We start from the raw sequence: 18,577 nt of genomic DNA on the forward strand, positions 1-18,577 counted from the left end.
ATTGAGAATCACGAGCTGTTGCAATCCAGGATTGGGTATGCATTGAGAAAGTGTTTGGGTGAAATGAGACATTTTCCAGAGCTCTGGCACTATGCCGCTAGCTATTACTCCAAGTTGGGTAAACAGGACGAGGCTGCAGAGATTCTCGAAGCCGGTGTGAATGCTTGTCCTAAAAGGTAAGCTTATTCCTCTTCATCCCCAGACCTAGAACTAATCAACCTCAGCTTCCTCCTCACGTTTGCTTACGCTGAGCTTCAAGAAGAGCGCAAAGCTTTCCCGACTTGTCATTCACTCTATACTACCCTCATCTCTAAACTGAATCCCGAAGTCGATGAGCTCCGCCAGAACGTTGCTCGTGAAATTGACATTGCTCGCGGTCCCCCTATTCCTGGCTCTGAAAAGGCTGCAGTAGCTGCTGCCGTTGGCGACAGCATTGACGCTGACGGTAATGATATAAGCGATATCCAGAGGCTCGTGGAGGAACGGGAACAGAGAGGGGCGCTTGTGGCGCAAAGGAGAGGGAAGGACATCGAAGAACTGATGGTTGGCATAAGTGTCGTATGGATAATGTACATGAGGTTTGCTCGCAGGGCAGAGGTCGGTTAAGCTTAATTCCTTGAGGCACATTCGCAAGAAGTAGGCTGATAAATAGAAACAGGGTATCAAGGCCGCTAGAGGAGTATTTGGGAAGGCTCGGAAGTCGCCTCATCTTACGTGGCAAGTATTTGAAGCATCAGGTGAGCAATACGGTATAGTTGTCTTCGCAACATAATGAGACTAACGGCCGTAAAGCTTTAATGGAATACCACACCAACAAGGACGCCGCTGTTGCTATTAGAATTTTCGAATTGGGTCTGAAGCAGTTCTCCGAGGATGTTGACTATGTGATCAAATACCTTCAATTCCTTTTGTCGATTAACGACGATAACAGTGCGTTTCATCTCACATGCTTAATTCCTGCAAATATTGATTCTCTGCATTTAGACGCTCGAGCTCTCTTTGAACGTTCGGTTGTCAGGATTATGGGCGACAAGGCTCGACCTCTATGGGATGCTTGGGCTCGTTATGAATACACCTACGGTGACCTGTCTGCGGTACACAAACTTGAAGCTCGCATGTCTGAAGTCTTCCCCGAGGATGCTCCTCTCAAGCGTTTCGCACAAAGATGGTCATACAACGGAATCGATCAAATTGCTATTCGGGATCTTGGCTTCAACCGTGCTCGAATGGGCGTTGCTGCGCCTCCTGCATTTGCCATCGCTCCTGTTCTCCCGCCGGTTCATGCTTCTATTCCCGCCCCTATTGCCGTCCCTACCCCAGTGCAGCCTCCTCAAGAATCATACAAACGTCCTGCTCCCGAAGATATCCCCCCACGACGGCCTTCCTCTGCAGAATTCTCTCGTTCTCCCAAGCGTCATCGTGCGCAGTCTCCCCCTCGCCGTTATCCTGAGCGTGATGACCGTCCTCCTCCAGGCCGATATCGTGACTCACTCCCGCCTGTCAAGGCCCCATCAAGCATTCCACCACCTCCTCTCGCAGGACCAGCGTATGCAACACCTTCCAGTGGAGCGTACGGGGGCGACAAAGACAGGAGTGGTCTAGAAAAGCCTCTGGCGTGGTTCATGGCACAACTGCCCAATGCTCGTTCATTTGATGGTGAGTTATAGCGTGACGCAGCGTTGAATGTATAGGTGCTCATTGCTAATGACCCCAATCAGGCCCTGTTTTCCGTCCTGACGATATAATGAAGCTTTTCGGTGGACTTTCTCTGCCAGGTGCAGGTATGCCCCCTGCACCTCCTATCAGCAGAGGTCCTCCCCCGCCACCCATGCAAAGTAGAGGATATTATGAACGTAAGTTTCGCCGTTGTCACAGCCTCTCAGCATCAGATACTAATCATTGTGCACAGCTGAAAGGGACAGAAGATATGGGGGACATGGAAGCGGAAGGTACTGATTGAGGAGGTAATTGTTCAATGTTCATCATGTTGGAGTGAAAAATGTGGCAAGATAGACAAAGTTGAATGCATCAACACAAGACATGTTGAAATTATATCTATTACACATTAAAAGTGTTAACGCCAGCATTCCATCCTTCTTCTCAAAATCCTTTGCATCTCTTCTTTTCCTATTTCCACCCCCAGCCTTTCCTCAAACTCGACCAAATTGGAACTGTCTGTCCAGGCGACGGCCATCGCTTGAGAAAATGTTGGTTCTTGGTCGTTCTCCGATTGCGGCAAAGGTGCTGTTGGCAAAGACAGAAGTTTGCTAACATGAACGAGTTTGTTCCATGGGGCATCGTAAGGGATCGCCCATACATCCTTGTTCCATCGGTTACTTCTGAAAACTTGAGCAGTGACTTCCTTCCATTCGTTAATCTCTTCCCGGAAGTCTTGTCCACCTTTTTCGCTGAACTTTGACCATCCAGAGTACACCCCGCGTTGCAAAATGTGCCTAGAAAGTTCGTCTACGATACGTCTGTATAGACGAGCGGCGGTGAGAGAAGGAAGAAGTGATAGAAGGGTAGAGATGTGTGATGTGTATGTTGTGAGAGCAGAGACGAAATGAGCTGAGGGGTTGATGGGTTCTGCTGATGGAGGGTTATCCCATCGCCTGTTACCTGTCAACTTTCTTTCCCTGGATATGAATACAAGAACAACAAACCTCGTTAAATGCTGCTTCAATTCATTTTCCACCTCTACTGTTACAAGCTTAACAATCATATCCTCTGCTCTTCTAGATAACTGCTCATATTGTCCAATCAACACGTCAAATATTGATGCAGTCTGGTATGACGTGTCAGCCGCCGTGGGTGCTTTGATGGATTGCGGGACGAGGGGGTCTGATTGAATTTTCCATTTGAGGGCTGTAGAGTTGTGCAGGTCATTGGATAGCTCCACAAAGAACTACCAGGTGTTATTATCATACATTTTCGAGGTAGAGTAACTTACTATCCCATCTGCCCACTTGCGCATTGCTTCTCCAACCCAGTCTGAGCTTAACAACGCCTTCACCAGCCTTTCAACACCAATCTTCCCGCTAGTCAGAGCCCTCTGATCAAAGTTGATCCCCGATCTTGTGTTTCCGGATAGGGCTCCTGGGACCGCTCTGACGAAAGCAGATGAGAGAGTCTCAAAAGCATCTAGCGAGCCTGAAATGCGGGTTTGATATGTTGCAAGGATGGGGAACTGGACGGTAAGGAGAAAAGGAAGCTTGTACTCCAATTCAGGAAGTGGGGCATAACGATCTGTTCTCAATTAGCGCGTGTCGCCCCTGACGATGCTGAATATCACCTACCAATTATTTGCTCTACGAGTCCTTTCACCTGACGAGAGCTAATAGTTGGACGCATGTTAGATAGACCCTCGTCTTCTTCAGGCAACTCTTCACTGATGACCCAGGCATCGTTAGCAGAGATTATATCCTGCAAGCGGGCATTTGCAACTACTCCGGGTTAGTATGCTGTTTTCCCCAAAAAGGATAACTTACACTTCTTCTCCCCTGTTAACCATCGTTCAAACCAATCATCTTCCCTAAGGACAACGCCGACGAGACCTTCCCAAGCTGGTGCATCTCTGCCCTCATACAAGCTCGTAGCTTTTAAATCAAACCCTCCGCCCCTAACAGCTTCATCAAACACAACAGTCTGATATACAGTATGCGCTAACAGGGCCGGGTGATCCAAAAGGTGAGGTATACGAGCCCGTAAAAGAGAAAGGAGGATAGGGAGGAGGAGAAGGGTAAACTCGGACTTGACAGATACTGAAGTGTAGCCGGCCTGAGACGTGAGTGTTTGAATGTAAGTGGCAAGGAACGTCTGGTGGATGTACGTCTGGTCAAGGATATTGGCAAAAGCCCATTCTGGCTGTATCTCAGTGAGCGTTTTATTGAGAAAGGAATAATGTGGCGGAATTACCTTGTCAATCCTATTGGTACCTTTGGTTCCCATGAAATGATATCTAAATCTCAGTTCAATCGGGTGCACCAAGGCCTGTACGGGATACAAACCCGTTCCAAGCGACCATTGTGGGTGCCTGGAAGCGCCAGTTTCTTCAAGAGATTCTTTTCTGTGCCGCATATCAGTATCTACGTAAGGTATTACTTTATAAGAAAAGCAACACACTCCGCTTGCAGATACAAAAGATCTTGAAACGCTCGTTCAAACAAACGTCTTGCTTCCAAAGGAACATTCTCATAAACAACCTGTTTCGGCCAACCTAATGCTTCGCTTGCGATTAACAGGTTCCTATTCATTGCTTGTTTAGCAATCGGAGCGCTCAAGCAGAAGCTATCACTTACTCAGACATGATATCCTTCAACCCTTGCCACGTCTGCTCTTTAATATCCATCACCACATGCAAAAGGCCCATCTCTTTCGGCAAAGATTTGGTCATCCCTTCCACTAGGGCATGGAGACGCCTGTAGTGGGGTAAGGCTACCAGGGGTGATGGCTTGTGATTTTGAGGGTTCAAAGTGGAGTCACTGGCAGATGAGTTAGCTCGGATCTTTGGCAAGTAAAGATCTGCCCTACCTCAACGCGACGGCTTCTTCCAACATGTTCGTCCACGCGAGACCAGCTTGGAGGTTTCCTAGGTCATTCTGCAACCCTTCGAGTTCATTTAAGATCGTTCTCTGCTTGTTTCTAATCTTTGCTTCGGCATCCAGAGTTCCTTGTCCCTCTACCGACCCTGAAATGTCACCAATAAGCTCTGAGAGCTTGTCGGCCAGGTTGTATCTTTGTAGAGATAATTCTTGGGCGGATTGAAGAAGTTGCTGTAGAGAGTCCTGAGTATTTGAAAGGAGAGATGGAAGCGCCTTGCTTGTCTCTTGAAGCTAATGGCCGATATGAGTACGAGTTGTCTTCAAATTCCGATACATACCTCCTTTGCAGCCTTGGTGTCTTTTCCCTCCCAGTGAGATATTTCATCATCGAGGCCTTCCCTTCTCTTCTTCCGTAATCCACTACTAGGCTGAGTTTGGTCTCGATATGTAGGCTTTATAAGAGCGGCTACATCAGAGAAATGTGCGTCGACATGAGCTCGGATCTGAGATGCCAATGCGTTGGGAGGCGGCGGCTGTGTGAGAGTGCGGATTTGGGATGGAATCGACGAGAAGGCCATTATTTCCAGGCCTTAATATATGATTCCAGAAGCTAACTTGGAGGCAAAGGGTGAGTGCTGGTGGATTAAAAGTACTTGTCTTGTATGCATGTAGCTACGTACGTTTATCGGTCTCTTGCGGTGACTGCCTCGGGCGCAAGTCATGACGTGGAGAGTTCTTGGGCATCAAGACATTTCCACGTCACGTCTCAAAAAAGAAGGGGAGGCGGTGATCACCGCATGCGGGGATGATAATAATAATTAATGGTGTAATTAAAGACCATCTGCTGCTGGTGGAAGCTTGCAGAGACGCGTCGGTGGAGGTCGGTGTTTGCAAACATTACGATAGCAGAATGAGCGTTACGCGTAATGCAGTGTCGTTCGTCCTTCGTTAGCCGCAAGCCGAGCACCATTCTTCTACGCCCCCGCCAAACACCAGTAACGAAGGAGAACCCGTAATCTTCCAATTCAACTGCACAATGATGGACATCATCCAACTGCTAATGCAAAATGCAAGTACAAGTACATCGAAAGTGCGCCACATTCCCATCGGTCAATAACTTCTCTTCGGTCATCATAATTTCAGGACGACGCCCAGTCGTCGACGCGAGGTTGAGATCGATAGAGTCGAGCGAGAAGATTATATGACGATTGATGATGGCATGGACCCAACCCCTACAATGCAGAGCTAGCCCTACACAGCTTATAATCTGTAGCGGCAGGCTTGGAGCTTTGCAAGCATGGAACGATAGAACCGCATGCGGCGAGCAGAAGACAGCAGCAGGGAGGGCTTTAGGACGTAGAATCTAGGTATTGGGTACTCGTTGCGACTCCAACATCATCATGGTTAGTATCTGACAAGATTCAACACACCTGTCGCCCTTCAACCCCCCATTGTAACATTGTAAAATGCAGAAGTATCTCGAACAATAAATAGCATGCGTAGTACGCGTCCGGTAGCACGGTTGTCGATAAATTGATTAATGAAGCACATGATCGTTGGCATCTGTTTGTTTTTTGCTCTGCGGCAGCAGTACTCGTAGTGGTCGTTTCGGCCATGACCATCACCACACACCATCGATAAATCCTTCAACGTCATCCTCATGTTTGCGTTTGTGACCAAGCTTTCTTCGGCACATCACTCTTCTTTAAACATCGCGAATAGAAAATAAGACCCTAAATGAGAAGCCGGCAGGTAATTAAGCAATAATGGATAAATGAACTCGTCCACTGTTCAAACGACGCACAGTCACTGTTTCTGCATAGATCAAAGCCAGTATAGGAAGCCTAAGCAACAGGCCGAACTTCATTAACAAATATACTAGAGTCTCGAGTAGACTGCGATACTACTTCTGCACTGAAATATCCCAGACGAGCCGCTTTCCAGCCAACAAGGGTAGTAATACTCAACATCGGCGAAGAGGATCTCAAGCGAGTGCAGCGACGAGCGCAACGATACCTCCGGCGAGTGGAAGGCAGCTTCTCACTGCGTTCAACTGGATCCATTTGCTTGTCAAAGCCCTAGCCTCGAGATCATCCACCTTTTCGCCTGGCTTCGCATTGCTCGCCTGGATTAAGGCATTGTTGGTCTTCGTCATTGCAAGTATTGTATATGGCACGATGCCCAAGGTCAGGACCGCTGCTGTCGAATACCAAATAGTGGCGTTCCGAGGGAAAAACTTATGGAAAGCACTTCCCGAGCGAGCTGACCACGCCAGATACGCAAAGGCAGACGCGATTACGGCGGCCACGGGTGGATTCTGTGCCTTCCCAGCCTCGAAATTCTGGCGCCATTGCTTTGCAAGCGTAAGGGCTGAAACGCCGTCTTCCAGTGCGGAACGCTGGAGTGCAGGGATAGAGATCAGTGACAGAGTCGCAATGTTGCCTAAGCGGGTGGAAGTCAGACAGGAAGGCGCGGAACACGGTAAAAGAAGTCTGCCAAGGACATGGATCCTTTCAAAGAATCTTATCGAGGTGCAAGATCGAGCGAGAACACGAGGAGACGAGTGTGCCTACCTGAGAGCCACATCGCACCTGACACCCCAACGATTTGCGCCACTCTGAGAGACGAAAACATCCCAGTGATATAGAGTCCAAAGTGCGGAAGCTTTGTGGGCGTTGACTTTAGAGCGGTTCTGGAAGAGTTGTGACAATTAGCACACAGTTGCCGGAAGGGGTGAAAGGGTAGGCTTACAGTTCACTCGATATTGTAGCGTTTGCAGAGTGTCGCAAAATACAGATCGTAAACAGCGCGGACGGACAACATTATTATTGTGTCATTTATACCATTGGTTAACGGGACTAGAGCTTGCGAGCTTGGCGGGCGGGCGTCATGATCACGGATGCCGATGGAAGAGAGGGAGCGCAGGGAGGACAGGTTTTGGACGGAACGTTGTCACGTGGTTGTGTGATTTCCCACTTCCCCCATGTTTGACATCATTGGCGCGAACCTACGTATGCAGTCCAGTCGATTTTGTGACATTTGCGCGCTTTATGAGAGTTGACAAATTGACGTTCGCAGATCTTCCCAGAAGCTGTCCTGTCTGACGGTCTGGGTACTTTCGATTTCACGTTTTGGTCTCGCCCAAAATTAGCATGAACTTTTGGACCAAAATTGACAAAATTGAAAGCGAAGCGAATAAGTCATGACATCATGAGGTTTGACAGCTTGGAACTTCTCGGCCCGCGCCAACCTAATAGTATGTGACGAGGTGAAATTGAAAGTACCTAAAGTACTGTCTTATCGCAAAGCCAAGCTGAGATCTAGTTCAAAAGCTTGACACCTTAGCGTAGTGCAAATGGTTAGACCCGGCATGCCCATGGCGCGATCCCTTCATTCAGACGTGCCAAACGTAATGTCTCAATCGATTTCCGCGGTATTGTTTACAGGCAGAACCGGCGAAATGTGCATCTTCACGGGTACCCTCAAAGTCTCTCGCAGCCCGAGAAACAAAAGCACGAACCCTGCTACAACAGCTTTCGACTTAGCCATCTACAAAGCTGACCGAACCTTTTGAGTCGGCATCGATCTCAGTCATTCTGACGACTGACACCTGAATCCCCGATCCTCAGACCACTGCATCGAACATGGCTTCCGTCTTCGCCCGGAGACCAGTCCTCATCACTGCTACGGCTGTCGCTGTAGCAGGTACAGCCTTCTACTTCTCTCTTCCAGCACCAACACGTCTCGATTCCGCGTATAATGAGGTCTCTAGGGCCCTCTCCTTCCCTCGAAATATGGTCTTCTCCCGCGACCTGAAGGTCAGAACCGTCGAGCGAGTCAATCATGACACCAAGAAGATTACCTTAGAGCTGCCTGGTGGCGACAGTCAAATCAGCGGCGTGCCAGCCTCAGGTACGCCTAACCCAGTCCTCGGGCAACGCTCCCAAAATGGACTACTAACTGACTTCCGTCACAGCCGCAATTCTAACCCAGCACACTTCCGCCACCTCCTGGTTCCCTATCCTCCGGCCTTATACCCCAATCTCTTCGCCTGAAACACCCGGCATCCTGCAGCTTCTCGTAAAATGCTACCCATCTGGCCGCGCCTCGACTCGCATGCACTCCCTCCAACCTGGCGACGTTCTCACCGTCCGCGGCCCTCTTCCAGGGTACACCTACACGCCCAGCCTTACGCAGCCGCGCTCTGTCCTTCTCGTAGCGGGTGGCGCGGGCATTACGCCCATCTACTCCTTAGCCCGTGAGATTCTGACGGCTCATGCGGGCGACCAGACGCAAGTACAGCTGTTGTGGGGCGTGAACGGGATGAATGACATCGTGCTTAAGGATGAACTAGAGGAGTTGGAACGGAGGTATCCGGAGAGGTTCAAGGTGACTTACGCCATCTCGGGAATCGGAAAGATGGGCGAAGGGGAGAAATATAGGAAGGGGCATGTGAGTCGAGAGATGTTGGAAGAGGCGATAAAGCGGTGTGAGGGACGGTTAGGTGACGCGAGAGGGATGAAGGTGTTCCTGTGTGGGCCGCCCAAGATGGAGGAGGCGCTTGACGGGAAGAAGGGGGTTCTTCGAGAGCTGGGGTTAGGGAGGAAGGAGATATATAAGTTCTAAATGGATCGTGAGACATTTTTAGTGCCGTGACAAAGCATGCCTTGCAAGATATTACCATTGTTTTCTTTTCTACGGAGCAGGTATTATATGGGAAGAGGCAGAGGGCTGGAAGATATGGATGACGCCGCTGCGATGGTACCTGACGATGGTCGATGCAGAGCTGTTTTCATTTTTCACAAGTATGGCAGCTAGGGAGGCCGGACCAGCCTTAAAATATATCTGACCAAGGAAGCGCGTAGACTGATCAGACTCGAAGCAAGCTCTCACAGTCACAGTGGACGCGAACAACTAGAGACTGGGCGAAACGAGATGGCGGACGCACATCAGCGAAGGTTATTATAGATAGAGCTCCAGCTATTCTTGACCACGCAAGACGTACTGGTACGCCCCAAAGTGAAAAGACTTTTATCCATATCAACTTTTTAAAGGTGTGCTTTATATGAATTGCCATGCCAAATTGTCTTTGATTGAACACTCTAACCTTCATAAACAAGGCAGTAGCAATTATAGCAACGATCATCGATACGTATTCATTGTGGTGAAAGAGATTCAAAGACATACCACCGCCTGCTAAGCATATCGTCTGATATAATCAATGACTTTAACAAAGCTTCAGTTGCAACGCAGACGGCCTTGACAAAGTATGGGCAGCTAGGAAGCGACCGTACCCGATACCCGGCTTCTTCTTATAGTATCCCTTCCACTTTCAGGTTCAGTGACCTCCTCAATGGGTGGTACTGACGCTGCATATGCTGGTCTTCAGAATCAGTTGTCTCTTCTCATCCGAAGTTGTCTCAAAATGAAGAAACGCTCACTGGATGCCTTCTTCATAGTCGATCGACTTGGCGGAAGTGGATACGATCTCGGATCTACTTCCTTCCCATTCACACTGTTACCGTTGCCTTTGTTACTTCTTCCGGTATTGGACGCTATCGGTCGACGACGAAGTTGACGGGAAGATGTCCATTGCGGGAAGGCCGGATGCTCACTACCTCCCTCGGTCTACATCATTCGTCAGTCCAAGCGCTCCAAGACTATTGGGAACGGAGAACGTACAACCACCGTGGTTTTGGCGTCATACACGGTCTCTCCTTTAGTAGGCAGCGGTATTTCTCTGGCAAAGTCAATTGTTCGCACTTCATTCGTTAATGTATCAACTGAAATCTGAGTATCGTCCGGGGTTCTGCTATACGCGGTCGGTGCTACGCTTTTCGAAGCAGGAAGAGGAACCTCATATGGTTGGCGAGACTGATACGTATGATTTGGGGGACAAGGTACAATTGGAGGCGGATGGAGCCGTGAAAGTGTGTGTGAGTGACTGTTTTGGGCTCGCGTATGAGCGGTTGAGGCGTCGCTGCCGAAACTTGGGGGTTGAACCTCGCATGGTTCGCGGCTTTGAGAATCAGAGCGATGATGGAAGAAAGGTATGCGATGAGAATGAGATTTGGGGCGTGACGAAAGTACAGACGGGGACGGCAGAATATCAACAGCGTTGCTATGGCTTTTCTGGCCGGGCGGGGTATCGAGGCTAATGGGTACCCTACCTGTATGCATACCATCTCCATCCCCAGTTGCCGCTGCGAAAGAGTTTGTAGGCTGGAACGCTGTAGGGGAGATTAGGGACTGAGGTGAGGCTTGAGATGGAATTACAGCGATAGTAGGGTTATTGGATCGTGTTCTCGAAGACTATCCGTCGGTAGAAGACATACGATTATAAATGTTATGAGTCAGGTATAATAACATATAAGGCATTTTGTAAGCTTGGAATCTTGATCTTGGTAATTAATGCTGAAGGACATCTCGGAACCTTGCACGTACAGGAGGTTGAACGGTAATCTTTGAGTTTCATGAATTTTCAAGTGACGATGAAATCAATGATAATCAGATGGTTAATAAATCGAAGGTAGGGTAACAAGTTGGTTAAAAGGTGGCAAAGCTCGAAATAAGCTCATGTATACCAACTCCTCCTCTTTCCACCTACAGTTGGAGCCTTCATCCTACCCATGTCCATTCCTGCTATCCCATCGCTCCCCTGGCCGTTCCTTCTTACTCCACTCAAACCTAGTGCACTGTGCCTCCCTCCTTGCACATCCTCAACCTCATTACTCACAGCTTCTGTGGCCAATTGCGGGGGAATGAATAGGTTGTGTGATTTAAGGGGATGGTACAGGGATTCAGGCTCTGGAAGCCGGTCATTTGCCCTAGCTGCTGGGCCCGTCTGACGAGCATTATATAAGGCAGCGATGGAGTGAGGTTGAGGGTGGCCAACCCCATGATGGGATTCCGAGCGGGTCCGAGAGTGCCCAAGAGGTTTTGGCATTACGGGCTAGAGAGGGCCAATTAGCTAATTTCATCCCTTGGACATGTCATAATCATGACCTACTTGGATCCGATGCCTTATATTAGGCATGGAGGGTGCAGGTCTGGGAGGACCGGATGGGCTCCTGCCACCTTGAGAAGGCATAGGCCTAAACATTTGTGGCGGCATACCTGATTCGCCATGTTGCTCCATGGGTGGCCGTACCTTTTGTTCTCAGCGCATGTTGTCACAACCCCTCCTCAGCGCATCAACTCACCTGTCCAGCATGCATGTCGATAAATCTCTCTCTTTCACCCATTTCCTCGTTATCTCTCAGCTCTGGCTCAATATCCATATCTTTCCGCAAAGCACCAGCAACTTTGCTACGGGCAGCCGAAAGCGCAGCGGGACCACGATTACGTCTAGCGGGAGTGCTCCATTCGGATGCACGCCCGTCACGGTATTCAGAGTTGGGAGATCGGAAATTGGAAAGTTCAAGAGGACTTTTGGGCAGTTAGTTCCTATTTCGGCAAACTTGGAAGAAAATATACTCACACGGCATGATCAATATGGGTCGATTCGACAGTTCCAAATCCATGGTGCCCATTTTTCCCTTCATTTTTCCCTGGAAGGGGAAAAATGGGATACCTGTCTCCGTCCGGAATTTGACTCATGGGCCTCTGATGATGATGGTCATAGTTGTGCAGACCTTCTGAAAGACTCATCCTTCTAGGTAGGCGGTTGTTGCTAGCGATAGGATCTTTGTGGGGTGCACGGACTGTATGAGAGCGGCTAACGCCAGGGGTATCTAATGTGAGAGGAGGGAGGGGCTTGTCGTCAAATTGCGATCTGGTACCCGTGAGAGGCTGCCGGCCAGGTTCAAGCCCAGCCGTGGCAGCAGTAGGAACTTGAGAGGTATGCACAGTCTTACTCCTTGCCCCAGCCATCATCTTCTTTAATCCTGGATCATGGTCAACTCGTTCCAGGTAGCTGTCTGCTGTATGAGGGTTTAGCGCGGGGTCCGGCAGTGGAGCATTGACATGTGAGGAGGCCGTTTGCGTATTTGGAATGTTATGGTGAAGTCGCTTTCCCTGTGAGAGGGCTGAGGCAGGTTGACGTGGTTGAGAGTGTTGTTGAGTACCTGGTGTGCGATACATTTGCTGTGGCATCTGTTGCTGCACTTGGCTGCTGTGCCCCAAGAGTTGAGACTGTGCAATAGGCATCATCCCTGGGACCATCGCAGGCTGCTGCTGCTGATGTATTTGTGAAGGCGTTGATGCCTTACCCATGTACTGAGCAGTGGTTCCATCATGTTGCGCAAACTGCTGCTGAGGATGTATGTTTTGATGAGCTTGCGGCTGACCCTGGTTCCCCGAGGCCTGTGAGAATGCCCCCGGATTGCTTGCAAGCCATTCTAACAGCTGGGCGATGCTTTGCATGGGAAGTTGTGCCGGAGTTATGGGCTGTTGTTGTTGTTGTTGTTGTTGTTGCTGAGGATGTTGACGAGAAGGGTGAGCCTGAACATTCTGAGTTTGGGGCTGGAATAAGTTGGTCGTCGGCGATTGCAGCTGGGGTGATTGCAGGTAGAGTGGACCGGTCATGGGCGTTTGATGAAGCACAGCCCCCGGAACAGCCGGGATCGGATCAACACCCGGAATGGGGGGAGAACCGCCCATCCATCGCTCGGCCTCTTGCCAAGCCTCCGCTCGACCTTCTTCTTTGCCTTGGGCTCTTGCCTCGCGCACCCGCAGAGCCTCGTGGTATTTCCACAATCTGCGTTTTATTAGCACCCGAAAGCGTGTACGTATAATTTCACATGACTTACTTATCTCTGGCCTCCTCAAAACATCTCTGAATCCTCCTTTTTTCCTCATCTGTTTTCTTACCTTCCTCCCTAGCCCTGCGTAAAGCTCTCACTGCACTAGCCCATTCATTTTGGTAGTTTTTTACCTCGTCTTCTCTCAGTCCTGCCACTTGCTCGGTCTGAGTGCGAGCGACCTGCTCCGCAATGAGCCTCGCTTGAAGCTCACGAAGCTGCTTTTCTGCTGCTTCTAATCGCGCAGTTGTCGCAGCAAGATTGTGAGCTTCAGAGATTTGACGACGAAGCGAAGACATGGCTTCTTGGTCACGGCGAGCTTCAGCATCAAGAAGACGGTCGCGCATATCATACATATTTCGACCACTAAACAAGTAACAATCAGTTATAGTGGCATAAAAGAGTATGGCATAGCGGATTACTCACATATCACCTCTTGTCCATACACTAGTAGGTCCCATAGTCATCTCTTCCTCGAATCTCCTGCTTGTCTTGGGTGTGCCCTGAGTAATGTTATCTTCAGACCAGAAAGACTCGCCATCTTGCTCATGTACCTCGTTGTACATTTTGCCAGGAGTAATGTCGCCTTCCCCTGGGTCGACATTAGTGCCACCTCTGCGGCCGGATCTGACTCTAGATGGCGCACGAGCTGGTCGGTACATGCTGACAGAGTCGTTGGGTGCGAGCTCGGTTACGGATGGGTAGGCCCAACGATAGGGTTGATTGGGATCTGGTTCGTTGGGATCAAGCAACGGAGTAGATATATATCCAGTATGGGTGGTCAGTGGTGGATTGGTAATGGACGTTAGCTTGGTAGCGGGCGTTTGCTTGGTGAGCTGAGGCTGAGGAAGTTGATTTGCTCGATTAGGCGATCGTTCGTACCTGCTTGGTGAGTATGGCTCTGACCGACCGTTGGCCTTGAGAGGATGAGATTGGTTGGCAATATCGAGGCTTCCAAGAGATTCTGATTGTTCGTCAAAGTTGGGACCAAGGCCCTGGAGGCGCTCGTTCAGGGCGTTTAGGCTAGATACAGTCAATACAACGAATCCAAACGCTGGAAAGAATTGAAAATGAGGACGCAAAAGGAAAAAAGCGATGAGGAAGTGAAGTGATTATAATGAGGACCGGTTGATCCTCACCACACAAAAAGACTCTGCAAAGGCACCTTGGCGTATTGTCTCTCTGACAACAGCATCATCCAGATCATCGGCCAAAGAGAGGCCGCTTTCCCCGTACAGTGCAGGCGCATCTACGGTGAGATAAGTCATTCCCATATCGATGGCGAGCGGAGCACAAGACGGGGCGAAAATTATTTCGCGTGAGAGCTTTGAGATGGTTCAAGTCAAACGGCGAATCTTTCGTCGCACCAGGAAAAACGCAACAAAAAAACAACCATGTAAAGAGGCATCAACTCACTCCAGCGGCCCAGAGTATGCCATGTTTCCTCCTTCTGACAAGCTCTTTCCGAACCCCCGCATGAGTGGCATTTGATATATGAATTCGCTGGTGGGGTCAGAGTTGTCGATGCGCGGAGGCCTGGAGGTTGCAAACGGGTGCGTGCGTGGGGAGAAATCCAAACCGTGTTGATGAATGGGAGGATGGGGATATCTATGGGTGTTTGTACCGTCGTGGGCCATGGTGGACGGATGGGATTCCATTATTCTGCAGAAAGGAGTGGAAAGGAAGGACGGTAGACAACGGGAGAACGGGAGAGCAAGAAGGACTGTACGCTGCGAACGTGAGTTGGCTGTGGCGAGAGCCCATCTGTTAGCTGCAAGAGGCGGCAAAATGTGTCCGGGCGGACAGGGAAATTCATGGGGCTATCTGGGGAGAGACCCAGGGGATGCGCGTAGAAGAGGGCAATGTCGCAGGGTGACGCGTCGCAGGGACATGGCGGATGACGGTGGAGGGCAGGCTCCTTTGGGTGTATAGCGGGGAACAGGCAGCAGAAAACCAGGCCGGATATGGAAGTAAAACGCGAAGGGGAAAGGAGGGGAAAGGACCGAGCTTCACCATCAGGCCCATTCATCAGCCTTCTCCATTTCAGAACTCCGATCCGAAGGGCTCGTTCGGACATTCCGCGCGGTATGAATATCTCCTCTTAATAAAAATTGTTGGATTTGTGATTTCCATATATGGAATTTCAAGGAGGTGCCTGTCCAATCTGAAAACGATCGATCATTACATAATAATGCTCCCCCTGCCCCACTTCTCCTCGATCAGCCCCGTCTACGTATGACGGATGATCGACGGCGTTGGATAGACCATTTCATTTTTCATCGATCATCGTCTTCCGCTACATACTCTACAGCTACGCGCACTATGCCTGCCAAAAATAAGCAACCATCCCAGCCTAAATTAGAGAAGAAGGTGAATGCCAAATGGAGTTTAAGCGAAACCCGACTTATGCTCGAACATTTGGCCGAGTTACAACGGTAAGAATGGCGTTGTTTTACAGTACTCCAGCGCTAACCGTCTCATTCCAGCCAAGCCCCAATCCCCATCAAGCCTTGGACATCCCGTCATTGGGATGAGGTGGCTGCGCTATTCTCGGATCCATTGAAGACTAGCTATGCGTGTTGTAATAAATACGCATACCTTCACAATGACTACTACGCGCCAATGTTGAAACTCTCTAAGAAGTCTGGGTGGGGCATGAATGAAGACTTAGGCTGCATTGAGGCCACGGACGAGTTGTGGCAGGAGGTCATTGAGGCAAGTTTGTTTTCCGTCGTTTATTACATTGCTTTGGATATTAACGCTCTTGTCACGTACAGGAAACCCCGAGTAACAAGAGGTTTTACAACAACCCCTGGCCATTGTTTGCCATCTTCGGGAAAACATGTACAGATACCACTGCCACTGGGAGGCCCGTCTTTATCCCTGGAGACGGGCTTGTGAACGAGGAAGAAAGCGGAAATGATGGTGACGAAGAAGACGGGGGAGGACACCATGACAGTGTAGGTTATCATCATTTTAGAGTCTATTTCCAGCATTGCTTACTACCGGTCCAGGTCCTTCTTGCTGGTGATACGGCAGGGGTTTCTGAGGCATCCATACCTTCGTCAGGGCAAAATCGCTTCCGAACGGGTTTCGCGTCTCAGGAGCCCGGACCTTCTCGTCTCACGACTACATTACCTTCCACGGGTTCGAAGAAACGCAAAGCGACTTCTTCCCCGGCGGCCGACACCCAAATTACACAGCAGAAATCTGCTGCGACGGCCAGGGCAGGCCGTCGCGATAGGGCTAAGGAAACTCATGAGGTTGAACTTGCTCAGTCGGACCTCGACAGAGCCAACCTTATAAAAGTCCTGGACACCTTAGTCACAAAAGGACTCCCTGCCAATAATGTAGTGTCAGCTGTCTTCGAGGAGAAGAAGGCCTGTCGGCAGTATTTGGTAGGCGCGGAATTTTTGAGTGAGGAGGAGAAAGTAGAAGTGTTGGAAATGTGCATGGAGAGCCAAACGCACAGGCAGACGGTGCTTTTGGCGAAAGAGAATCCGGAGGACGAAATGTGTCGTCAGTTGGTAAGTCGTTTGCTCACGAAAAATAAATGAAATATCATAAACTATGAATTTCCTCGGAACTGTTTTCTTCTATGTCCACAACTTATCTTTCTATTTCACCGGCGGATCCTTCCTTGACCACGTGAATGGGCTTCAAATATTGATCTGGAAATTTCCGCTCGGCGAGCTTCTCCGCGAGATTTTGATGTCTCGCCAACCACCCTCAATTCCTCATCTCCTTCTACTTCCTCCTCCATGTCTCCCCCTTCATCCGCTTCACCCACGTCTCGCTCGGGCACCCGGTCTTTTATAGAAATGCACATATTGTGCAGGACGCAGCAGGCCAGAATGATCTGTGACTGCATACCGCCTTTGAATTTCTCCAGACCCCCACTCAAGACACCCCAGCGCTGTTTTGTGATTCCGAAGATTCTCTCGACGCTATTACGGAGTTGGGCGTGTGCGAGATTGAATACTTCTTTCTCAGATTGGGGACTATAGTAATCATTATCAGCAAAGCTACCGTAGCATAGCAGTTACTCACGCGCCGCGGCTTGGATGGAAGTCCGCCAGGTGATACCGGGTGCCACGATACGGCGTCAGCAGCTGATCGCATATAGGAAATCCAGCATCGGCCAGGAAGTAGCGATTAGAAGGAAGCTGGGGGAAGTTGTATCTATGAACAGCCTGATTGAAGGTAAAGGAGTCGTTTGCACTTCCCTCCCAACCAGCAATGATGTACGTGAACTTCAAGTCGAAGTCACATGCAGCAAGCACATTAATCGATACAACGCCCTTTCTGTTGCGGTAGGCGGGCTGCATCCTCGGCGAAACTTTGACAGCAATGTGCGTTCCATCAATCGATCCGACAGCACCATGAAAATGTCGGTATCGATTCAGGGGATCATCGGCTACTTTGGCATTTGGCGGCTCCCGACCAGTGGGATACTTCACCCAGCGGTCATAAATGACTTTCGAAGTGAGAGCATTTACTACATCGTGGATACAGCTACATTGCATTTATAATCAATCTTGAACATGGAATATGGATCTTGAATTGATCATAGCTCACAAGGAAATAAACTCATTGCTTTTTTTGAACTCTTCGCCTATCCAGTTAACTGATGTTTTCTTCCGCAAATAAGCTAAAGCAATAGCAAGGTGCTCTGCTGCCGTAGCATCATGCGAAGCAAGCTGTATCCCATGTTCTTCAAACTCGCGCAATAGAAGCATAAAGACCTCTAAGCCGACCCCGAGGTGATGTCGCATGGATCGACCCCTGTGCTCTAGGTATTCCTGCACTTTAAGAGAACTAGTAAGGACGGAGTTTGACCTATCAGGGAAGCGCTCTTTAGGTAGGGTACGAAATTTGCCGTGGTAAGTCGTATAGATGGCCAACACGATTACCAAGATGATGAGGAACTCTTGCTCGTTGCATGCGTTGACGTCGTCTTCCTCGAATTCGACAGGATCGTTCTCGGCAAAATCATCGATGAGCTGTCGATCTGACATTGTTGGAGGTAGGCAATAAGGTAAGGAAGTAGTAGCTTTAATAATTGAGACGTTTATATATGGTAGAATGGACTTGAATGGACTGTGAAGCGAGAGACGTGCAGACGCGATGTGGAAGGTGGAGGCAAAAAGTAGAGGAGCACGTCGTATGGAAGTTTACAGCTGCTCTGGAGGTGTCGTAAAGTTTCAGATGAGAAATTTCCTTGTTGGGCAAGTTTGAACTTTCCATATGTGAAACAAGAATTGTCCGAACGACAAGGAACATTTCTTCGGAAAC

General features: G+C 49.4%; 7 protein-coding genes across 7 annotated transcripts in view; 3 read left to right on the plus strand and 4 right to left on the minus strand.

Annotated features, from left to right (window-relative positions):
* CNBB3120 (hypothetical protein) overlaps positions 1-1,956 on the plus strand; it is a gene marked incomplete at both ends in the record, with an annotated part of 3,682 nt that extends 1,726 nt beyond the window's left edge. Inside the window, 7 exons of the mRNA XM_771987.1 lie at positions 1-176; positions 225-597; positions 659-737; positions 793-930; positions 985-1,656; positions 1,719-1,853; positions 1,910-1,956. The exon at positions 1-176 is cut by the window's left edge and continues 333 nt beyond it. Of these exons, the coding sequence (XP_777080.1) occupies positions 1-176; positions 225-597; positions 659-737; positions 793-930; positions 985-1,656; positions 1,719-1,853; positions 1,910-1,956 (1,620 nt within the window). The remainder of the gene's footprint in view (positions 177-224; positions 598-658; positions 738-792; positions 931-984; positions 1,657-1,718; positions 1,854-1,909) is intronic.
* A 118-nt stretch (positions 1,957-2,074) lies between these two features.
* Positions 2,075-5,119, minus strand: CNBB3130 (hypothetical protein; the record flags this gene model as incomplete). Its single annotated transcript, XM_771988.1, has 10 exons — positions 2,075-2,612; positions 2,664-2,905; positions 2,951-3,246; positions 3,297-3,443; positions 3,489-3,864; positions 3,916-4,066; positions 4,123-4,245; positions 4,299-4,481; positions 4,531-4,832; positions 4,880-5,119. The coding sequence occupies 10 exons, from the start codon at positions 5,117-5,119 to the stop codon at positions 2,075-2,077; spliced, it is 2,598 nt and encodes an 865-aa protein (XP_777081.1).
* A 1,406-nt stretch (positions 5,120-6,525) lies between these two features.
* On the minus strand, positions 6,526-7,364 carry CNBB3140 (hypothetical protein; the record flags this gene model as incomplete). Its single annotated transcript, XM_771989.1, has 3 exons — positions 6,526-7,063; positions 7,115-7,233; positions 7,356-7,364. 3 exons carry the CDS (start codon positions 7,362-7,364, stop codon positions 6,526-6,528), a joined length of 666 nt encoding a protein of 221 aa, XP_777082.1.
* An 821-nt stretch (positions 7,365-8,185) lies between these two features.
* CNBB3150 (hypothetical protein) lies at positions 8,186-9,167 on the plus strand (the record flags this gene model as incomplete). Its single annotated transcript, XM_771990.1, has 2 exons — positions 8,186-8,453; positions 8,518-9,167. 2 exons carry the CDS (start codon positions 8,186-8,188, stop codon positions 9,165-9,167), a joined length of 918 nt encoding a protein of 305 aa, XP_777083.1.
* A 651-nt stretch (positions 9,168-9,818) lies between these two features.
* On the minus strand, positions 9,819-14,940 carry CNBB3160 (hypothetical protein; the record flags this gene model as incomplete). Its single annotated transcript, XM_771991.1, has 11 exons — positions 9,819-9,919; positions 9,983-10,169; positions 10,224-10,853; positions 10,986-11,003; positions 11,149-11,493; positions 11,551-11,691; positions 11,744-11,969; positions 12,022-13,239; positions 13,292-13,648; positions 13,709-14,305; positions 14,699-14,940. 11 exons carry the CDS (start codon positions 14,938-14,940, stop codon positions 9,819-9,821), a joined length of 4,062 nt encoding a protein of 1,353 aa, XP_777084.1.
* Positions 14,941-15,517: 577 nt separating this feature from the next.
* On the plus strand, positions 15,518-16,839 carry CNBB3170 (hypothetical protein; the record flags this gene model as incomplete). The annotated part of the gene is made up of 4 exons (XM_771992.1): positions 15,518-15,717; positions 15,769-15,997; positions 16,060-16,242; positions 16,297-16,839. 4 exons carry the CDS (start codon positions 15,518-15,520, stop codon positions 16,837-16,839), a joined length of 1,155 nt encoding a protein of 384 aa, XP_777085.1.
* A 65-nt stretch (positions 16,840-16,904) lies between these two features.
* CNBB3180 (hypothetical protein) lies at positions 16,905-18,300 on the minus strand (the record flags this gene model as incomplete). The annotated part of the gene is made up of 3 exons (XM_771993.1): positions 16,905-17,283; positions 17,333-17,797; positions 17,861-18,300. 3 exons carry the CDS (start codon positions 18,298-18,300, stop codon positions 16,905-16,907), a joined length of 1,284 nt encoding a protein of 427 aa, XP_777086.1.
* Positions 18,301-18,577: the final 277 nt, after the last annotated feature.

The sequence above is a fragment of the Cryptococcus neoformans genome, chromosome 2, assembly GCF_000149385.1.
Source record: "Cryptococcus neoformans var. neoformans B-3501A chromosome 2, whole genome shotgun sequence".
In the NCBI taxonomy this organism is placed as follows: Eukaryota; Fungi; Basidiomycota; class Tremellomycetes; order Tremellales; family Cryptococcaceae; genus Cryptococcus; species Cryptococcus deneoformans.